Source organism: Tachysurus vachellii, chromosome 9, assembly GCF_030014155.1.
Source record: "Tachysurus vachellii isolate PV-2020 chromosome 9, HZAU_Pvac_v1, whole genome shotgun sequence".
NCBI lineage: Eukaryota > Metazoa > Chordata > Actinopteri > Siluriformes > Bagridae > Tachysurus > Tachysurus vachellii.
In genome coordinates, this window is record NC_083468.1 from 22340936 (window position 1) to 22358979 (window position 18044).

Genomic DNA, 18044 nt, shown 5'->3' on the forward strand with positions numbered 1-18044 from the left:
ACGATCCAAAGCATAGTGTATAGCAGTCAGCAGTAAGTTCGGGTCATGGTAAAGGTGTGAAAACACCAGTCACAACAAGCAGGAGAGGTTTTCCCTTTCTTGGCATGAAAGAAGCTTATTATTGTCGTAACCATTTCTTTTCCCGTGTCTGCATGTGTCCGTCTCCCACACACACACACACACACACACACACACACACACTCACTACGGATGGAGCGAGAGGGGTGCTCCTTTCATTCTTTTAATTACAGGCACTGGTGTTTTGCTTGGAGCTCTCAGGTGGCACCAGGTAATTACACTTGTACCTCGTGGCTCTTGCTCCAGTCGGTCTGGCCCCCACAACTTTCCACTGAGGAGGAGAGGGGACCCTGAAAGGTGAGACGTGGAACAAGAGGACCTTATGTGGAAGACCAAATGAAGGAAGAAGGACAGCTTTGGAAACCTGGAATTTTGGGAAATGAGAAGACGTAGGGGGAAACAGACCCTGCCTGTTTTAGATAGCTGGCTGGAAAGGAAAAAAAAAAGGTAGAAAGCAGACAAATCAGACACAGAAGCACCAAAGAGTTGCTTCTGGGAAGTTTATAAGTTGTCTTTTTATTATTATACTTATACTTTGTATTATGTATGTCTGTTTCTTAATGTATAGTTTTGGTCCTGAAGTCTTCAAACATGAGAAAATCACATTGATAAAACTGATCCTTGCTTCCCTGTTTGAGCTTCCTTCTTTGAGTCAGCATAAAAATGAGCAAATCTTTATTTAATGAGTGTATAATTAGTGCTTTACTTTAAGGATCCTTGGATTGAAAACATTTAACACAAACGTAATTGCAAAGTGACGGATACGAACTAACAGCCTAATAAAACTCTGTTAAGTGTTAACGTTTAGACACGTTAGTTCGTATGTGTTAACATATCAGTTTGTTCAAATGAATTCTGATTTATTAATTCTGCTGTTCATTAAAGCATTACCAAACAATAACACAATGCAACAAGTGATAGATTTTGTATATTGAGCTAGAATGTACAAGAGCATTGTATAATTTTGGTTAAATATATAACTATAATCTATTATAGCCCCAAATATCTATTGTTTGACTGTGTGTTTGGATAAATGAATGAACATTTGTGATAACAGACAGTAACTATATACACACAGACACACATACAGGCACCCACACACCTCATTAAGCCATTAAAAATAAGGGCAGAAGCAGCTGTCCAGCAGGAGTTCCTGGAAAAGGGAGGATAACTTACAGAGGTGTAAGCTTGTGTAACTGAGACATTTTGCTCTGTGTGTGTGTGTGTGTGTAAGCGACGCCAGTTAAGATTGTTTATGCGCTCATAAATGTATTGGTTTGCATATGATAATACATTGTTTCTGTGTATAATTACACCATAGCATGCACACAAATACGACGAGCATGCAGGCTCATGTGTTCTGAGTATATTTGCATGAGCATGAATAGGTATGTGTTGAGTAATGCTGGGTGCGTGTGTGTATTTCTATGCGTGCACTTGCTCTAATAGGGAACAGTAAGAAGTCAGCCGACCCATAAAGGACTCTTTGAATGGCAGGCAGTGTGTGTGGAGGGCTCTGTAATCCATTACAGATGTGGAGGTAATTATATCCAGTCAGGTCTAATGGCGACAGAAGCCATGGCCTGGGCACTGACGTCTAAGGTCTTGTTCACAGACTTTGCACTTACTACAGATGAACCTCTTGATTTCTTACTTTGATTAATTTTTTTGTCATTTCTTTCAATATTTCAGGTCTGTGTTACAGCTCAGTGGAGCGTTTTAACTTGGTTCAGCCAGTCAGGCCATACTGGATGTCTTGTAATGCATATTTTAAATGTCTGGACTTGTCTTTTAATCTTGAAGATGCTCCAAGTAGACCTGATGAAGTCCAGTTTCCCTTGAATTACTCCTAATCATGTCTCTTCCAGGAACAAATCTATCATGGCAGCTTAACATAACAGGCAGTGCCACACACCAGCCTTGTTATTCTAAAGTGACAGAAAAAGTTAATACTATCTCTTGCACTCGTGTGGCACACTTCCTCTTAGTGGAATTATAGTAAATTTTCTTAGTCGCTTATAGCCCTGTGGTAGACCAAGTGGGCTGTGGTTCTCCATCTGAACTGGGCGACTGGGAATTGGCACAACGCAGTATGTGTGTACCCATTCTGCACTATTCAAACCACACAGTTCTCTTGCATATAGTGTCTTCTTTCACAAGACATCACGGAAAAGCTCTGACTTCAAATTCCACAAGACGAGGACTAAATAGCGTGAAAGATGGTGATGTATAAACCCCTGAATAGCAACACTGTTTAAAGAAAGGCATTTCAGTACCTGAATGTTTATTTAACCTTACTACTTATTAAAAAAATCAACGAAATCGACATTAAGCTTAAAAAGGACCTATATGGGTAATGTAGTAGTGTGATAGTGTAAATATTGAAAGTTGTGTGATGTTGTACAGTATGATGGTAATGGTCTATATAATAAATTAGATTAATGTAAAGCCCAATCAACAGTGAGGTTTGGGATATGTTTACGCAACAAGTTCTGATTCTTGATTGATTTATCCAAAGATGGACGTGGTGAGAGAAAGCGAGCGGAGACACAAAGACGTTCTGTGTTGAACTCTGAGGTGTTTCGTGCGAATGAGAACGGCAAAGCAAACAGAACCAGAGGAGAGGAGAAGAGGAGGAGCCCGGGAGAGATTTCGCACCCTCAGCAACTCTATTGTGACCTGAACCACAACGAGTGCACACATAAACATAAACTCTTCCCATAACCTGGTCCAAAACCCAGTTGTCACTCACGAAAAGGAAAACAAGCAGGTAGGCTTTACTTTCAATTTTAATTAAAGAAAAGCAGCCAAAATTAAATCGACTCTTATGACTTCTAGTACTCCCAAACCCATCCATCTTAAAACAAAACATTTACATGTTCTCTCACTTTCACATACACGCACTTAAAACTTTGTGGACGTGTGACCATCGGGCGCTGGTGTGAGAACGTATATCTAAGCATGGTTTCAGCTTCTGTAAGTGAATACGACCTCTTGTCCTATCTGACAGATTAACAGCAATCCAGGCAAAACACACAGATAGAGTTCCATCTCCCTCCCACTCATTCTCTCTCTCTCTCTCTCTCCCTCTCTCTCTCTCTCACTCACTCTCTCTTTTGATTTTTTTTTTTGTCTGGAATATATGCTTACCTACTTTCTCTTTTATTTTACTATTCTGTGTAAACAGGCTTTTCAGTCTCAACACTATTAATCCCTCAACCCCTTTCTCCACACACTCACTCACACTCTCACACAGACACACTCACAAACACACACACACATTATAAGGTTTGCATCATGACACTTTCAGAACTCTTGCCGTCTTGAAGACTTCATCTTATAGCAAACTTCATCTTCCCAGCAAAACACAGTTCACTTCATTTCCTAAATGCAGACACATTTTTAGATTCTTTGGTTATATGGGTGTCAATCCTCAAACCTTGTCATTATTTGTGGTAACATCTCTTTCATTTACTCAGTTTCTCATGCATCCTTCACACATTTATATACTTATCTGGAGTAAACATACTCTCTCTTTCTTGCTGGTTTTGGCAGCAATCATTCATTCATTTATTCATTCATTCATTCATCTTCAGTAAATCCCTTAGCCTCCTCAGGGTTGTGGTAGATCTGGAACCAATCCCAGGAACACTGGAAGCATTATAGAAACATATTAGATGGGATTCATTCATTGTTGCAATCAACTAAAAGTCTGAAACTTAAACTGTTGCCACTAAGCTCGAGGCACTTAATTATCTAGAACATCTTACTATACTGTAGCAGAACAATTTCCCTTCAGTGGAACAAAGAGGCCCAAACCACTTCCAGCATGACAATGCCCCTGCACACAAAGTGAGTTCCATGAAGACATGGTTTCCCAAAGTTGGAGTGGAAGAAGTTGAGTGTCCTGCTCTGAGCCTTGAACTCAACCCCATTGAACACCTTTGGGAAGCACTGGAGCACAGCTTGACCGTCTTACTCAACATCAGTACCAAACTTAAGTCATGCTCTTGTGACTAAATTGATACAAATCCCCACTTCCATCTTCAAAAATCTTGTGAAAAACCTTCCAAAAAAATTGAGTTTTTTTTTTTTACAGCAGTAAAGGTGAGACCAACCCGATTAATTCTCATGGTTTTGGACTTGGATGTCAACAAGCAAATATGAGTATGATGGTCAGGCATCCTTTCACTTTTGGCCATGTATCTTAAATTCAACATGGTTAGATGTGTTATATGCGTGTTAGACTGTTTATTGTGAAATCCGACTTAATCTGGGTCCTGGCTAACATTAATGGCCCCCTAATGCTGACAAGACCCCATGTGTCTTTATGAGTGCCTGTGTTTGGTCGTAAACAGAGCCAGATGTGTGAAACAAAGCAAACATATCTTATAAAAGCCCCCACGAAAGGTGTAATTAGTGTGTAACAGCGAGTCATGTCCGGCTAAAAGCCGTGAATCACGACAGGGGAGGACTCGGCTCTCATGCTGGGAATCAGAAAAATGGCGGGAAAAAGTGTGCATGATGCACCACTTAACAGCATATAAAACGCTGCTGGGGAAAAAAGCAAACCGGACAGAGCTGGTGTTACTATGAATGCAAAGCATGTTTGCTTCCCTTACAGAACTGCTGGAAACTTTATGTTCCAGCTCCTCAAAATGTCTGTAGTAGTTATACTGATGGGTTTAATATTAAAGACCAGCCATCACAGAAGTAAAATTCAGAGTTAAAGTAACATTAATACTAGCTTGATTTTTAAATAAGCTAGGATGTCAGAAGCCATAACCTATTGGCACCAAACAAAAGCAGCAGTGTGTGCGTGTGTCTTTTCCCAGCTGGTTTTCTTTAGCGCTCCACTATGTGCTGTACAATAATCAGTCTGTGTCAACACCCCTGACAGGGGAAAAAAGCCTTAATTTACGTTAGAGGAAAAAAAATTGGGCAAATAATTTCACTCTTCAACTGCAGTGTTGTGGGGTTGAAATGTTAACAGGAAAAGCGGTCTGTTAAATGCAGTACTCTTTATCTGTACAGTATAGTATGTTGAGCATTACATTTTTTAAAGGCAGTTATAAAGCAGGCATGGTGAACTTGTTTGGTATGGTGGACTTGATATTCGAGAACGAACACAATACTTCAAAAGGTGAAGGATTTAACAAGCTGCTGAGAGGTAGAAACATTTTTCCAAAAGTAGTCTGAAGGTAAAACAATACAAGCAGAACGATAAGAGATCCCAGCATGAAGGATCTTCCATAACGGACGTCCCTATGCACTACAGGAAGTCCTTGTTTTCCTTGAGAGGTAAAATCTGGAAAGGAAACCCCTTGAACTCACGTCAGTATTATTCACTTTCATAACTACATTCATTTATATTTAGTAACCACTTTATAATGGTGAGGATCATAGTGGAGCTGGAGCCTATCTAAGGAACACTGGGTAGAATAGCATTAGCATAGCCAATCTACCCACTGTAGTCACATTTTGGGAGAGGGGACGAACCTGGAGAACCCTAAGGAATGTCATGCAAATATAGGGAAAACATACGCAGAAAATCCAGACAGTAACCTGCAGTCAGTCTAGAACAGGGTACCATGAAGCTGTGAAAAAAACTTGAACCCTTAAAGGTCTTTGGTTTTTCCCTGTGGTGGATTTAAAGGCTATCATAGGCGGTATAATGTAGCACCCTTTGAAAAGACAGGAACCCTTAACAACCCAAGAATCCTTGTAAAATCCTTTGGTCTTAGAGTTATTGTTTCATAGTAATTCATAAGGAATACATAGCATGCTTAGATAAACAATAAAGATAAACAATTGGATAATAAGTCAAATAGTTAAGGAGTTCAAACACACACACACACACACACACACACACACACAAAATGCTTTCAATCCTCACTACCAAATGCTGGGCAGTTCGAGGTCAAAAGGGGAGAGAGAGAATACCAAGAGGAAATCTGAGGGTTAACTTCATTATAGAGTTCTGTTAAAGCATTATCTACGCCCATGCAATACAAGAGGGAGAGAGAGAGAGAGAGAGAGAGAGAGAGAGAGAGAGAGCAGAAAAAGAAGAGTGGGAGGGTAAAAGTGAAAGAATGGAGAAAGAACAAAAAGGGCATAAAAGTCTTACCTTTCTAAAGATCTATACAAAGAACATGCTTGTGAATAAAACCAAGTATGGAGATAATCTTCAGCCATTATGTTTCGCAGCTATTCACTTTGTACACGTGCTAAATCACACTGCACTTCTTTAAACTGCACTCTCTTAGAGTGAAATTTATACAAAGACTTTAGCTAACAACGTTTACAGTCGTGAATTTCTAGTCAGCTAGCTATTAGTAAACATTACACAAAGAGGCTGCTGTAGTACTGTCAGTAACAGATGTTGAAACTGTCATGAGGCACAAAAATAGCATAGCTATAAATAAGAGCACAATAGACCACGCTAGCATTACCTAAGAGCTAGCTGACAAATCAGTGGATCTTAGCCAATCAAGTGAACCAGAAACTGTTAGAAGATACATAGCCATTGGACAATCTATTTAAGCTGCTTCATGCTAATGTGAGCTAGTGTGGTAAATTAGACCATGAGGTAGTTAACATAGTTGTGTTTAAAAAAATGCTAAAGATAAAATAAGCTAATTATTAACACAAGTACAATTTTATATGGCAAATATAATTGAGGGTTTATTAGTATGTTTTTTTTTTATGCATTGTGCATTTCTAATGTAAATATGACATAAAGATTAATCGGAGTTCATGATTCTGTGGAGTTTTCTAATTCTAGTGTTGCGGCGCTCTTTTGAAGCTGACCTCTACTAGGAAGGTAAAATGTAGAAATAAAATATCTAAAAGCAAAGATTTCTTTAAAGGGTAGAGCAATTTAAGATCAAATGATGAATCGATAGGGGCTTTAAAATGCTTGACTGCTTCCTTTTATAAGGGATTCAGTAGCCAACTCTTTGTCAAACCAGCAGGAAAAAGGGTCCAAATTTCTGGGCTGATTTGCAGAAAATAAATAACAATCAAATTTCCATGGAAAAATCAGGCAATTGTGTGTTCTCGTAAATGTATTTGACTGATGTCATTAATGATGCTATCACTTCCTATAATGCTTTGCTGTGCCGTTTATTTGCCTTGGCTCATCTTTGAATACTTTGCCTTCATTTAACCGCTGATACACTTCCTCTGTGCATTTGCGGACCTCTGAGAAACTGCAAGTTTGTTGCTTCTTGCATGCACTTGCACTTATATCCAAACCTGATTTAAAATAGCATCCTTTGAACTCTGTTAAACAGGAGAAGAAAAAAAGATGAAAGTGGCATCATCAAGCATGGTGCTCTCTCTCTCTCTCGCTCTCTCTCTCTTTAACACAGAGAATATTTTAGCATTCTCAGGAGACAAGCTCATAGAGTACAAGATATTCAGAGAGAGAAAGTAGAGAGAGAGAGAGAGAGAGAGAGAGAGAGAGAGAGAGAGAGAGAGAGAGAGAGATGTGCCAGCTCTCTTTTGGAGTATGGAGTATGAGTCCCAGTGGTTTAGTCTTTAAGTAAGAGCATTAGGTGAAAAAATTCCAGACTGGCTGCTGAGTGTGGGCAAGTCATCACCCAGAATACACTGGACAAGACTGAGATCAGACCAGTTATTGTCTGGACATACTGGCCTCTCAGGAAGTGTGTGTATGGAGAAAATTATTCAGGGTGTGTTTATTAGATTAGACTAACACCCTCTTTCTCCGTTTCACTCACCCTCTCCACATTTTTTAAAGCAGGCCATGATGCTGCATCATTCGTCGCTCTTTGTTGTTGTTGTCTTTTTTATCCTGATCCCTTGCGATCTTGTTATCTCTCCAGAGAAAAAGCATGAGGGATAGATTGCAAGAGATCAGTAGACGAAAGGGAAAAAGAAAGAGACATCAGTGAGGCAGATTAGAGAGTCGGGCTGCCTAGCAACAGAAATCAAAATTGGTAGAAGTCTCTGTGACCTACATAATAACCTGCCTATGATGGTGCGGCATGGCAAGTCAACGATGAAAGGCCTTCGCCGAGCTACTGTTACTTTGCTGCTCCAGAAAACGTCTGCCATCAGGATTCATGAGTGCTGCTTTGAAATACGGCAGGAGGGGGAATAAAGCCGTTAGATCCAATGGACGAAGAGCAACAAAGCTGCTGGGTTTGGATCCTCAAACAAACACTTCGGAGAAAGCTTTAGTGACAAATACAAAGCTAGAGTGACTCTATTTCACATCAATTCACATCAAGACACACTTGGCTTGCCTTTTGTATAATTTCCCAGACAGGACAAAGGAATCGAATAAACTTTTCGTCAGGTTTCACTAAGCAGTAACTGAGATCACTAAAACTGTCAGATCCAGTAAGTTTGAAAAGCCACGCTCCATTACTTCTCACAAATCACAAGGCATTAAAAATCACACTTAGACTTTACTGTGGATTTGGGATTGTTATCTACCCAAATGAGCTGCAGCCAAAGCAGATTTGGGGTCTATTAGTGGCTTTGGAAATGCAGCATGAATGTCAGCACTGCTGGATGCTGCCACTCTATTGGTCTTAGCTACAGAAAATGAAGATTATGAATGGATTAGAATAAAATAAAAACAGTGGTTATACCCAGAACGCCAGAGGTGTGACATGTCATGGACAGTTCAAGCCCACTTCCCCCTAAAATTACAATAGTTTATTTTGTGTTGTATTTTTTTTTCTCTTCTGGGCACTAACTGTTCATGAACTCACACAATGGCTTCACTGTTCCAAAATTGCAGAATATTCTGGATTCTGGGCGGCTTTTGTGTTATTCTGAGAATTTCAGTGTTTGTTTTAAAAATATTATAACATATTTTCATGCATAGTTTCCTGCCGTGCATAGACCGATATTTTTTTTTGTCAGCCTTTCTACCTCAGGCAATTTTAGCCCTGGACATAGCTGCCCAATTTCACACCATGGATTTCAACTGGCTCCTTAAAGACTGAGCTTAACTTGACGCATTCATTTGTGCTGACTTCAGGATATGTGAGAGAAGAGCTATAGTTACTGCCATTGTATATGTATATATATATATATATATATATATATATATATATATATATATATATATATATATATATATATATATATATATATATATATATCAGTGAGAACACATAAGGGGTTGATTTTAATTCTGAGCGTGTATTGATAGTGTTAGACTATATGCTAATGTTTATCTATTGTATATTTTCTTATATATAAGAATTAAAGGAAAAAAATTGTATACACACTATATACGTGAGTGTAAACTTGAGTGTGTGGGTGTGTGTGTGTGTGTGTGTGTGCGATTGAAGTGGGCACCCATGCTGAGCTGAACGGATCGGTTCATGGAGCCCTCTGCACTGCGACTGCTGCTTTTTCATGGAAAGCATCTCTTTTGGGCCTGCAGCTTTTCAATGTGCTCATTTACACATCAAAACACAGTGCGAAAGGAATAGTACTCTGGGGGGTGGTGAAGGGGAGAGGGAATGGGTGTAATGAGGGGTGCTTTTATTCCCCTCTCTTTCTCTTTCTCTTTCTTCTTTCCCGAGGGCTGGGTGGATGTTGGCGGGGTGATAAGCTGAGGTGGGGTAGGGAAGCCATCCCATAATAATTGTTTTTCTTTTTTTTTTTTTTTAATCAGACACATGTCAGTGACTCCATTGTGACTCAGATACAGATAGAGATTTACACAATCTCTGCAAACTTTGTTGTACCGCTAACTAAACTTGGCCTGGAAACCCGGATGGAGATCAGCACTTCTCAGTCTGAATGTCGATGCTTCTGCAGTGTTGCGTTTTTCCTGTTAATGCGAGTTAGATCTTTAATCATAGCACGGATAAATGATGGGAAAAATCATGTGTCAGAGCTGGGAAATAAAGCATGCAATACCAGGTCACTCCAGGACAAGGACTGGGAAATGCTGCTTAAAGCAATTCTTCAGCATTTTAGCTTAATCCCAATCCAGTGTATCTGGAGCATGTGTGCAGTCATCACTGATAATCATTTTATTTCAACATGTTTCTTTGTCCTGAGATTGGAAGGGAAAATCTGTTTGCTCAAACATCGATTGTAATGGAAGTCTAAGGGCAGTTAAATTAATGATAAACAAAAACACAATTCATGAAGTTCTTTAGGGTTTTCAAGATAATATAAGAACTTTATTAATCCCGAAGGAAATTCTTTTGGCAGAGACTGCTTCAGATTACAAGAGAGATAAATATAAATGATATATAAATGAAATGTACAAAAAAGTTGCTAGGGAACTATATATATATGTATATATATATATATATATATATATATATATATATATATATATATACGTATATAGATATATATATATATCTATAAGAACCTCCGCAATCCACAGAATTTGATATTAGTGTTATTACAAGTGAACGAGTTTCTGTGTGTGTGTGTGTGTGTGTGTGTGTGTGTGTGTGTGTGTGTGTGTGTGTGTGCATGTTTGCTAGATTTGACCTCATGTCTATGGGCAGGGTCACATTAGTTCCATGTTGTGACACTCACTTGCTTTTTCTCTCTACTCTTTCTCTCTCACCAGCTGCATTTTACTGGCATTGTGACTGTTAAAGGACCCCACTCTGGAGAGGCAACCTGAGCTGAAAAACACCAACGCACACCGCCATAAAATAGCACCACCGACTTTACTATGTCAGCACTCCTTTGAACACCACAGCTCATGAAAAGAAAGCTCTACTTGCTAAAGTTGCCTCCAGGGAACTGACTGCTATTGTAGCCCATTTTCATTAAACCTGAGCTAAATAAATTAAGTACATCGCTCAACCCTGGGTCAAATTCAACTTTGTGAAAAGTATACAACTTGTATTATTAAAGCAGCATGGACAAATACAATGTTTAATTACCTATGTACTTTGACTTTGATGATGATGAGATTTGGAAGCATGTTAATAATTATTGATCTTTGATGCTGCGTACTTATCTGTCATGAAGCATGGAAAGACCTTGGCCCAAATCAAACAGATCAGCAATCTAATCAGGCAAGGCCAGGGAAAGCAACAAGCTAGCGCTGGCCATGTGAGTGATCCAGACGTGTGTTGACATTCAGTAAATTCGGAAACACAGGATGCTAACATGAGACGAGGGTAATTGAGATCATTTATCGTCTGAGTAATCCAGGGTTTGACACAATAGTGTCAGAAAAACACTTGTTAAAGACAACGTCTCTTTAACGGGTGACTGAAATTTACAGCTTGTGCTGTTTACTCAAGGAAATTTTATGTAGGACAGAAAAAACTATGTAGGACTAATTAAAATGAGCTACTATTTGAGTCATTTGGTGAAAAAAAAAAAGTAAAGCTCTGCCTGGGTTATGTAAGGACAGAGCAAAATGTATGCAAGGAACTCACACTCTTTCTAATCATTCAAGAAATGCAACTGTTGGTCTCCTGTGTACCTACTCAGCATGTGACCAAATGTGCCTTGCTTCTTATTCATCAGAAGACTTACAACTTCACACCCAAACACCACAGTGATAAAGAATGTGCCAGAGAAAAGAAGCTTAGCGTTACAGCTACATAAACCAGCACACAATGAATCAGAGCTAAGTATATCTTAATGGAAAAAGTCTTCAGGTGCGTCTTCAAAGAAAGTAGATGCTTCAAGCGCAGCTGGAGAGGCAAATAGTAAGAAGTACAGTTAGAAGACACCAGTCTCAGGATCAAGCGGCAGGAAAAATAATCTCATTTGCATGACTGGCTCACATCAAAGGACTGAAAAAGCGGGGCTTACGTCGAGCAGCAAGGCCAGGTGTATGATTATCATCATATTAGTACTGAAAATTTCCCATTTGTATGAATCCAAATGAATTATTATTTTTGACATTTCTAGAGGCTGGAAAGAAAAGTGCTTGAGCTATAAGAACTGATTTTTTTGATCGTTAATTCATCTGGAGAAATTATTCAAGTGTAAAGTGAACAGCTGGAAAACCGAAATCTTGAATTAGCACTGAACGTTTCAATCATATCTGTTACACCTCACGTATCTGCAGGCTAAAACAGATTATACTTGACTATTTTACATAGATGTAGGGACAAATACAGGGACAATTTCTCATCTCTTGCTTCACTGATTCTCTTTCTGAGAATTAAAAAAGAATGCATTTAAAAACTTTCTATTGAGAGAAAGCTTCAAAATATTCCACAGAAAAAACACATAAACTACTTGATAAAGATTGAATTTAGCTTAATCCTAATCTCTAGGCTCAAGCTTGTCTTACACACTTTCCAACAAAACTTGATGTGCTTTGGTAAAAAACTTTGCGTCCCCCTGTGCCCCAGTTTGAATGGCCAGTTCAGAGGGAGCCCCCTCCATTTAGGTCTTCTGAAAGAGTCTCTCAAGGTTTCATTTGCATTTGAACCAGTGCCCACTTTTTTCACATGCAAACCAGCTACTTCATCTAAATATTTGCATTGCTTTGACCCAACTTCTCCAAGTCTTATAATAGCGTGTGGCTAGTCTGAGACAAGAATCAGAGGCTTTTCTTTCGTGCTTCTTCTCCTCTGAATGCAGACGCAACAGTCCAGCTCTATCTATTCACAGATCAGAGTGAAATAATAGCATTATTTGTGTATAGCAATTAAAAGAATTAACAGAATTAAAACGTCTACTTTAGTGTAGGACCTATTGATTCTAAGCCTTAACATGCCATTGGCCATTGGCTGGAAGAAAAACTTGGTAAATAAATGTATTCTCAATCAGTGTATCTACTGTATTATCCTTAAAGTCAAAATACATCAAACTGTTTGTACTACTAAATTGACTACTGAAAAGAAAACTATAAAATTAGTCACATGGAAAAATTTCTACAGACAACTAAAGGCTTTTTTAAATTAAAAAAAAAAAGAAATCTCAAAAACTATTAATTCCTGTAGATCAAAACAAAGTAAGTTTCACTGCAAAGTGTTTATCAGTCCGTCAATCAATGAACAAACCATTTGTGAACAGAGCAGGAGGATCTGATACGGCTGGATTCCATATCCGTATGCTGGTAGTGTGAATCAGTGAGCATTAACAAACCTCACTTAAATGTACTGTAGAGGGAACATATTTTAGACGTAAGTAAAGTAATAGACACAGTTATACAAAATATAATATAATTTAATATCTTTTTTCAAAAAAGGCACTTTTTCTTATTTTTGCCCTTCAATAAAACTTGTTTACAAAGAGATACAGGCCATTCCTTAAAAAGACCAAGAGCAAACTAAATTAAATATATACACAATAAATAAGAACTATAAAAACTTTAAAAACACATAAATGCCACAAATTGAGCTAAATTTGGACAAGGACATGTCTTATACCTCCATGCATGTGTGTTTCTATGTATGTAACAGATAAAGGACTGCATAACTGAGGTTAGATTTTACTCTTCTTTGTACTTTTACAGAAAGCAATAATAAAACATATTCCCTTTAACTGTAATACACTGATTATGAGTCCATTCGTTAGTGAAAAGCTGCAACATTTCACTTTCTGTGTGTCCATCTTTCACAAAATTGACCAAAATTATCTTTAATCCTGCTCTCAAATGGTCATACACGGAGGGAGGTGTAGTGTAAGTCCATAGAGTACATTACAGGTCACTCTTATATGAGGTCACTCTCTCCATTTCAGCTGAGTGGAGCTCCACAAACACACAAACACACGCTCGAGATGTTTTCATACATGCGTGGGGCAGTCTGAGTAGGGGTCAGTCTTGGACATGTGCAGTACCACGGCTGGGGCTTTGTAATGGCAGTGGCTGCTACTGCAGCTCCCTCCGTTGCAGTACTTCCTGCTAGTCCTGTCTGCCAGTTTTTGGCTACATAGCCCCTGCCAGGTCTGCAAGGTCTTGGAGCTCCACACCCATACACCACTGGTTATGCCTACCACCAGCGACATGAAGATCTTCAGCATGAACACAGCCACTGTGGGTACAGACGTTTCCAGACTGCAGTCCTCGTTCCGTCGGACTGATAAGGTAGTACACTTACTCTCCAGACCTCTGAATTTCCAGTAGTCCATATTAAGGCGCTCGTAGAAGTAGCAGATGATGACGCAGGTTGCAGGAACAGTGTAAAGGATGGAGTAGATGCCGATCTTGACCATTAGCTTTTCCAGCTTCTCTGTATTGGTACCTTCAGTTTTCATCACCTTACGGATGTGGAAAAGTGCAACAAAGCCGGTGAGGATGAACGACGTCCCGATGATGAGGTAGCAGGACAGTGGAACCAGGACGAAGCCTGTTAGTGCCCCCACGTCCATGCTACCTACGTAGCACAGCCCCGTCAGCTCATCGCCTGCCACCTTCCTCATTGTGAGGATGACTATAGTCTTTAATGCAGGTATGCCCCAGGCTGCCATATGAAAATAGCTGCTGTGGGACTCAATGGCTTCATGGCCCCATTTTTTCCCTGCAGCCAGGAACCAAGTGAGTGTGAGAATGACCCACCAGATTGAACTTGCCATGCCAAAATAGTAAAGAATGAGGAAGACTATGGTGCAGCCCGTGCTCTCGAGCCCCTCTTGGATAATGTAAAGCTCCCCATTTTCACGGTCACAGGCAATGTTCTCTGCCCCAGCTACTGAGCGAATGATGAAGGCAACAGAGTAAACATTATAGCACATAGAAAGGAATATGATGGGCCTCTCTGGGTACTGGAAGCGATGAGGGTCCAAGAGGAAGGTGAGGACTGTAAAAGCTGTGGAAATGAAACACAAAGTGGACCACACAGCCATCCAGATAAAAGCAAAGTCCTTGTCCTGTCTGGACCAGAACACATCTACGGCTGAGGAGCAACGTGGAGCACATGACTCACTCTTCTCCACATACTGAAATTTTTCTGGGTTCTCACAGACCCCCAAGGGGCCCCCTGGACGGCCGCTTCCAAGCCCCGGTTGTTTGGGGGGTCGCGGAGGAACCGAAAGCATTCCCTTTCCTTTCGAAGGTTCTGGTTTGGTGTCATTCTCTGGTGCTTCCATGCACAGTGCATTCGGATCATTCCTGGTAGGCAGTTTGGAGCAGTTCAAAGAATCAGGCCAAGCATAGTTAAACTTCTCCATAATAGGAGAGCACCTCTGACGTGCCTGTTCACACATTGGTCTACAGGCAGGGATGGATGTGGACACCTCTTTGGCGCACATGGGTGCAAAGAGAGAGCAGAGGAAGAAGCGCAAATGGACATCACAGCCATACTCCACCAGTGGGGCAAATTCATTCAGCTTAATCTCTGCCTCCTTTTGATTGTCATGATCCATTAAGTTGGGCATCCTGGTCATGTTATATCCAATGCCCTGGCACATAGGGATGACGATCGGCTCACATTTAGCTGGTCTACCTCTCTCAAAATCATAAGCGCTTATCTCCAGACTGTAGGCTGCAATCACGAGTTGGCACCATAGACAAATTACTATCTTCAATGCAGAAGCTTCCATGCTAGTATTTTATGAATGAGGAGCAAAAAAGAAAAAAGAAAAGAAAATCCTTACACACGCCAATAAGTCCCAGGAGATTACTGACAACACCCTTATACTAATTTATATTCCGGTACAGAAATATTTCATCAGATGACAATAGCAGCAGCAGCAGCACATCTGTCCACTTTCTACATCTGATCGTTTGAAAGTGTCAATAAATCACTACCTCCTGTGAGACTTCACTGCGTAAACACAGATAAGGGAATGGAGCTGGTGTATGCAGCAGTTTGAGGACAGAAACAGAAGTCGGTCCTTTGCTCGATCCTCCGTTTCACTCGCAGTCCTCGGCGCATTCTGCGTGTTTATCCGCTGATCTGCAGCTCAGTCTTACTCTCTCTCATCTCTGGAGAACACTGAACTTTCTTTTCCCTCCGCGCTGCTCTAAAGCGCGACCGGTGGGCGGAGCGTGACGCACGTAGGCGGAGCTTCTCTCTCATTCCCTCCCTCCCTCCCTCTCTCTTTCTCCGTCTCTCTCTCTCTCTCTCTCTCTCTCTCTCTTTCTCTCTCCCTCTCTCTGACTCTCCCTCCCTCTCTCTTTCTCCGTCTCTCTCTCTCTCTCTCTGACTCTCCCTCCCTCTCTCTTTCTCCGTCTCTCTCTCTCCCTCTCTCTCTCTCTCTCTCTCTCTCTCTCTCTCTCTCTCTCTCTCTCTCTCTCTCTCTCTCTCTCTCTCTCTCTCTTTCTCTCTGACTCTCCCTCTCTCTCTCTTTCTCCGTCTCTCTCTCTTTCTCTCTCTCACTTTCTCCGTCTCTCTCTCTCTCTCTCTCTCTCTCTCTCTCTCTCTCTCTCTCTCTCTCTCTCTCTCACTCTCTCCCATTAAACTTAAACTCAATACAGTCTCTGTTTCAGCGCTCGTATGAGACAAAAATCTTCTGTTTTAATACAATTTCTGCGTCAGTGTGTCATTAATGCTAATGGCACCACATTTATATGATTATACAGATAAATAGCTGCACATAAACATATTGGATAAACACACTGTATTGAATTTCTCTTCCCTTTTACTCAACTAGCACCTTTAAAAAAACACCTTTTGATTACAATTGTTTGTTTCGGCTTTTAAAAGGAACAGAGCAAGGAAGATCTATTAAAGCAAAATAGCTCATATTTAAGAGCGAACAATTAATTAATTAACTAATTAACGAATTAACTAATTAATAATGTCTTTCAGTCAGATTTATATGCTTCTTAGTTAGAAAGTGGTTAGTAAAGTAAGGCTATTGTTCCCATCTAGTGGCTGTCTGATGAACTGCACATCCTCGTTATAACATTTACTGAATAAATGAATCCTGTATACCAGTTGTGTTGAATAATGGATCTTTACTCTGAGGAGAAAAAAAAAAACATTCCTTTCAGTGCAGTTGATTATCAAGAATAGTATATTATTCTTTGTCACTTTGTGTGGATGGTACTCTCAAGTATACACCCTTTCTATTTTTGGTATGTAAAAATAATAAAGGTCCAGTTATGGATCTTAAAGTAAGTTTCCAGGTGAAAGCTTTTAAAGATATAAGGATGCCATTGCTATGACAGTGGTACACTTTAGTACAGATATTCTTTCCTGAGAGAGTAGAAATAGAAGCCCAAGCAATTCTTTTGGATGAAGCTTTAGTATGCATTTAAACTTTTGCACTCGCAGTGTAAGAATGTTGAGGATTATCAGATCTGAAGTTGGCACACACACACACACACACACACACACACACGCACACACACACGCACACACACAGCCTTAAAGTAAGCGCAGTGAGTCTGATACCCATTCAGCACAAGGGAACACCAGACAGAATGATTCATATCAGCCCCAGAGGCAGGTTTTATTTTTGTAAATTAGCTTTAGTTTTTACTCATAGCAACATCTAATTTAGTGACATGGAGAACTTGCTTTGACTTTTACGTTCCAACGCTTGACACGTAAACCTAAAAGCTAAAAAGGGACAGGTCACAAGATATGCCTTTTCAGTTGCCTTAATCTTTCTACTTCTGTACAAAGGCTCTAACTAACACTGGCTTAAGATGAGTATCATGTAACAAGACCCCCAATGTACACCAGACTTATCAGAAACACCCCCACTCCTTTCACCTTATCTGACCACAGAGACATACTTCTGTGCTCTGGCCTGATTTTTTACAGAGCACTGCTCTGGGATCAGCCTCTATAATCCATAAACATCAACAGGGAGCATAATTAACTGGTCCCAGAACAGTGAAAAATCAGTGCCTTTGCCTTTATAAATCCTACCTGACTAAAGCTAGCAGCCTGTGTAATTAGAACTAAATTGACTTTGAGCTGAAGTGATGAGAGAGCAGATCATGGCATTATATCCATGACCCCATTTCCATTATATATCTCTCTGACTGAGGTTAATGGGACTATGAGTACTTTACGTGTCAGTCTTTATCAAGATGCCTTTTCTGCTCCACCAGATCTCAACCAGAGCTTATAAAT

General features: G+C 40.0%; 1 protein-coding gene across 1 annotated transcript; it reads right to left on the reverse strand.

The window, feature by feature from the left end:
- Positions 1-13279: 13279 nt before the first annotated feature.
- Positions 13280-15934, reverse strand: fzd9b (frizzled class receptor 9b). The gene has a single exon (XM_060878273.1). The coding sequence runs from the start codon at positions 15553-15555 to the stop codon at positions 13801-13803; it is 1755 nt and encodes a 584-aa protein (XP_060734256.1). The 5' UTR covers positions 15556-15934; the 3' UTR covers positions 13280-13800.
- Between the last annotated feature and the right edge of the window lie 2110 nt (positions 15935-18044).

Excerpts from the sequence above, each read along its gene's own strand:
- fzd9b (XM_060878273.1), bottom strand. The coding sequence starts at position 15,555 with ATGGAAGCTTCTGCATTGAAGATAGTAATTTGTCTATGGTGCCAACTC.